This window comes from Frankliniella occidentalis, unplaced genomic scaffold (assembly GCF_000697945.3).
Source record: "Frankliniella occidentalis isolate FOCC.00 unplaced genomic scaffold, Focc_3.1 Scaffold37, whole genome shotgun sequence".
NCBI lineage: Eukaryota > Metazoa > Arthropoda > Insecta > Thysanoptera > Thripidae > Frankliniella > Frankliniella occidentalis.
The window spans coordinates 1,273,711-1,276,206 of record NW_026267167.1 but is presented as its reverse complement, the minus strand read 5'-3'; the positions used below and the strand labels follow the sequence as shown (position 1 = coordinate 1,276,206).

Below are 2,496 nucleotides of genomic sequence, written 5' to 3'. Positions count from 1 at the left end.
TTTTTAATTAGTCAAAGCTGAAACAAATTCGGGAAATTTTTGGCTTCGGGAAGCGACAGCCAGTGCGGAAACTGTCCGTAATATATTTGTATCATACGAAAGAGACGGAAATTCTCTTTCGAATGATACCACAATTACGTTTTCGGCGAAAATGCGACTTAAGCGGTTAAACGGAGCGCCATGCTAGGTAAGCGGTTGTCCGCAGGCGGGGAGTGAGCTGAGCGCTTGTCCGCTGCCGCCGAGGCGGTGAGCGGTTTCACTTAGAGGGTATCGATCGATATGTCCTCTGCATTATGTATGCGCCCAGCGAAATTAATGTGCTGCAGCGAAAGGCGTCCCTTGGCGGTTGCACCTAGTTCAAATAAGGATAACGACATTAGTAATCCAGTTGCAACCATTTATTTGGACCATGTATGTGTCAAAACGAAATGACCACGAACGTTGCCAGTCCTAGTCGGTTTTCGGAATTGTCTTAGCATGTATCACCCAGCATGCGTAAAGGTTCTCAGCGTTGCCAAACGTGAGTCTGAACCTGTAGGATCCGTAAGGCATGAGTGGAACTTTTGGATTAATCCAGTCCACTGGGGTGTTATTAGCTTCGTAAACTCCCTGTAAATAGAAGCCACCAGTGTCTTGAGATGCATCACTCTTGTATGTTTGTAGCTACAAGGGAGCAGTTTTCACTCTTGAACCAGAAAAAGAAAATACTTGACAAGTGTGGTGATTAGGGTTGGAAATTTCCAAAATTTTCCGGAAAATTTCCGAAAACTTTCCGAAAATATACGGAAAATAACGGAAAACTTTCCAAAATCTGGGAAATTTTCCGTCTTTTCCAGAAATTTTCCAGAAATTTTCCAGAAATTTTCCAGGGCTTCCAACCCTAGTGGTGATAGAGCAGACTTACTGGTTGGATTATGCAGGCGCCTTTATCTTCTCCCTTAAAAATCTGCTTGTAAAAATTAGGACCTTGTTCTTTGCAAACTTGACATGCACCCTTTTTATTAAAGTTAAAGACAAATGCGTTCTCCTTCCATTGATTGTTCGATCGAATATCCAAAATTATTTTCGTCTGTTATATCAAGGGTTTCGTATGTAATCCATTTTCATCTACTTGTAATGCTAAATACTTTGATTTGAAGTGGGTTTGAAAAGTCTTACCCAGCCGTGTTTATCAAGAAGTACATTTACACCCGTCACATTGCCTGTCAAGAGTTGTAACTTTTTTGGTTTATATGGGTTGAAATGAGAACCACGGAGATTTAGTGTCCAGGGAAGAAGGCTGCTGTTTGGTTCGCACATGTAAAAGCGTTCGGAATAAGCAATGTAAGGGCCCTGTTCAAACATAGACGCAGAGCAAATTACATTTGTCAAAGCACACAGATTGGTCCGAATTTGTCCAAATGACACAAGTTTAGTAATGAAGTTAGCCAGTACGTTGCAATGCCACACCCATGCCGAAAAATGATCAGCAACAGTATAGCGACCATCGCATGGTTAATTCAAGAAGCACCACAAAATATGGTTGATGCAACATTATCGTTGTTGTGAAGACCAAAACTATGGTGTTTCCATCACGTTGTCATTATTGTCTCAACCATGTTTTATGCTGCTCCCTGAGCCAACCATAAGGTGCTTGCCATTACCAATCAGTTTTCTGGGTGGACAAATCCATATGATGTGCTTCGTTGTCTTTAGTGAAAGCACATTGTTGACAAAATAGCTCAAATTTCGGAGGGGCCTTGACAAAGGTATCGTCTAACTTACAATCACAGAGTGTATAACTTTGCCGGGGTTGCCCTCCTGGCACACGAGAGCTAGGAGCACGAGTTGGAATGCCAGGCTGGATCCAGCGTTGCGGTTTTTCATGTCTGCGACGATCCCGAACCAATGTGGCTCAGGTATGGGTTCGTTTTGCAGGACCTGGACCCTCCCGGTCGGTGGTCGGAAGTGTTTCTGGCAGTTGCCGTAGCCCAGCACGCGCGGCAGCGTCCTCTCGGAGACAGAGTGCTTATGTCATGCGCGGCCAGCGTCCGGACAGAGGTCAGAGGTGGATTGGCGTGCGGACACAGACCGAGAACAAAGAACGTATTAGATTGGAAGCCGGATATCAAACAACTGGCCCGTTGTTAAAGAGAAAGGGGGGCTTCCGTGTTTTTAGCAGATTTTGTAACATTTTTTTGTAACATTTTACACAACTGAAACGTAAGAAATAACACATCAACTGTGTCGGATTACTGGTACAATCATGCAGCGTGCAGAGAGGTACAAGGCCAGGTCTCTATGGCTTAGATCGGCACGAAATTATTGAAGTGTAAATGAGTAAATGTAAATTATCCAAATATTCGTGCAAGTAATAATTCGGCCCCGTGGACCTCCCACCACTGAAATATTTTAGACTATAGAATATAGACTATAGAATTAAATGAACTGGGGTGCACAGTAAGGTGACATCTTGTCGATTGACGATTTTAGCACGAGAGAGAGGGGGGTGGGGTA

At 43.7% G+C, this 2,496-nt stretch overlaps 2 protein-coding genes across 2 annotated transcripts in view; one reads left to right on the top strand and one right to left on the bottom strand.

Annotated features, from left to right (window-relative positions):
• The window catches only part of LOC127749177 (actin-binding protein WASF1-like), a 62,798-nt gene that overhangs the window by 48,056 nt on the left and 12,246 nt on the right, over positions 1 to 2,496 (top strand). The gene's annotated exons all lie outside the window — the stretch shown is intronic.
• Positions 52 to 2,355, bottom strand: LOC127749169 (uncharacterized). Its single transcript, XM_052266290.1, has 5 exons — positions 1,765 to 2,355; positions 1,159 to 1,332; positions 905 to 1,069; positions 441 to 609; positions 52 to 352 (listed from the first exon to the last, which is right to left on the bottom strand). The coding sequence occupies exons 1-4, from the start codon at positions 1,864 to 1,866 to the stop codon at positions 451 to 453; spliced, it is 600 nt and encodes a 199-aa protein (XP_052122250.1). The 5' UTR covers positions 1,867 to 2,355; the 3' UTR covers positions 52 to 352; positions 441 to 450.

Excerpts from the sequence above, each read along its gene's own strand:
- LOC127749169 (XM_052266290.1), bottom strand. The coding sequence starts at position 1,866 with ATGAAAAACCGCAACGCTGGATCCAGCCTGGCATTCCAACTCGTGCTC. Across the intron at positions 1,070-1,158 it reads TTCTTGATAAACACGGCTGG|ACGAAAATAATTTTGGATAT; the intron begins GTAAGACTTTTC and ends TTGATATAACAG. Across the intron at positions 610-904 it reads GCGCCTGCATAATCCAACCA|GGAGTTTACGAAGCTAATAA; the intron begins GTAAGTCTGCTC and ends TTCTATTTACAG.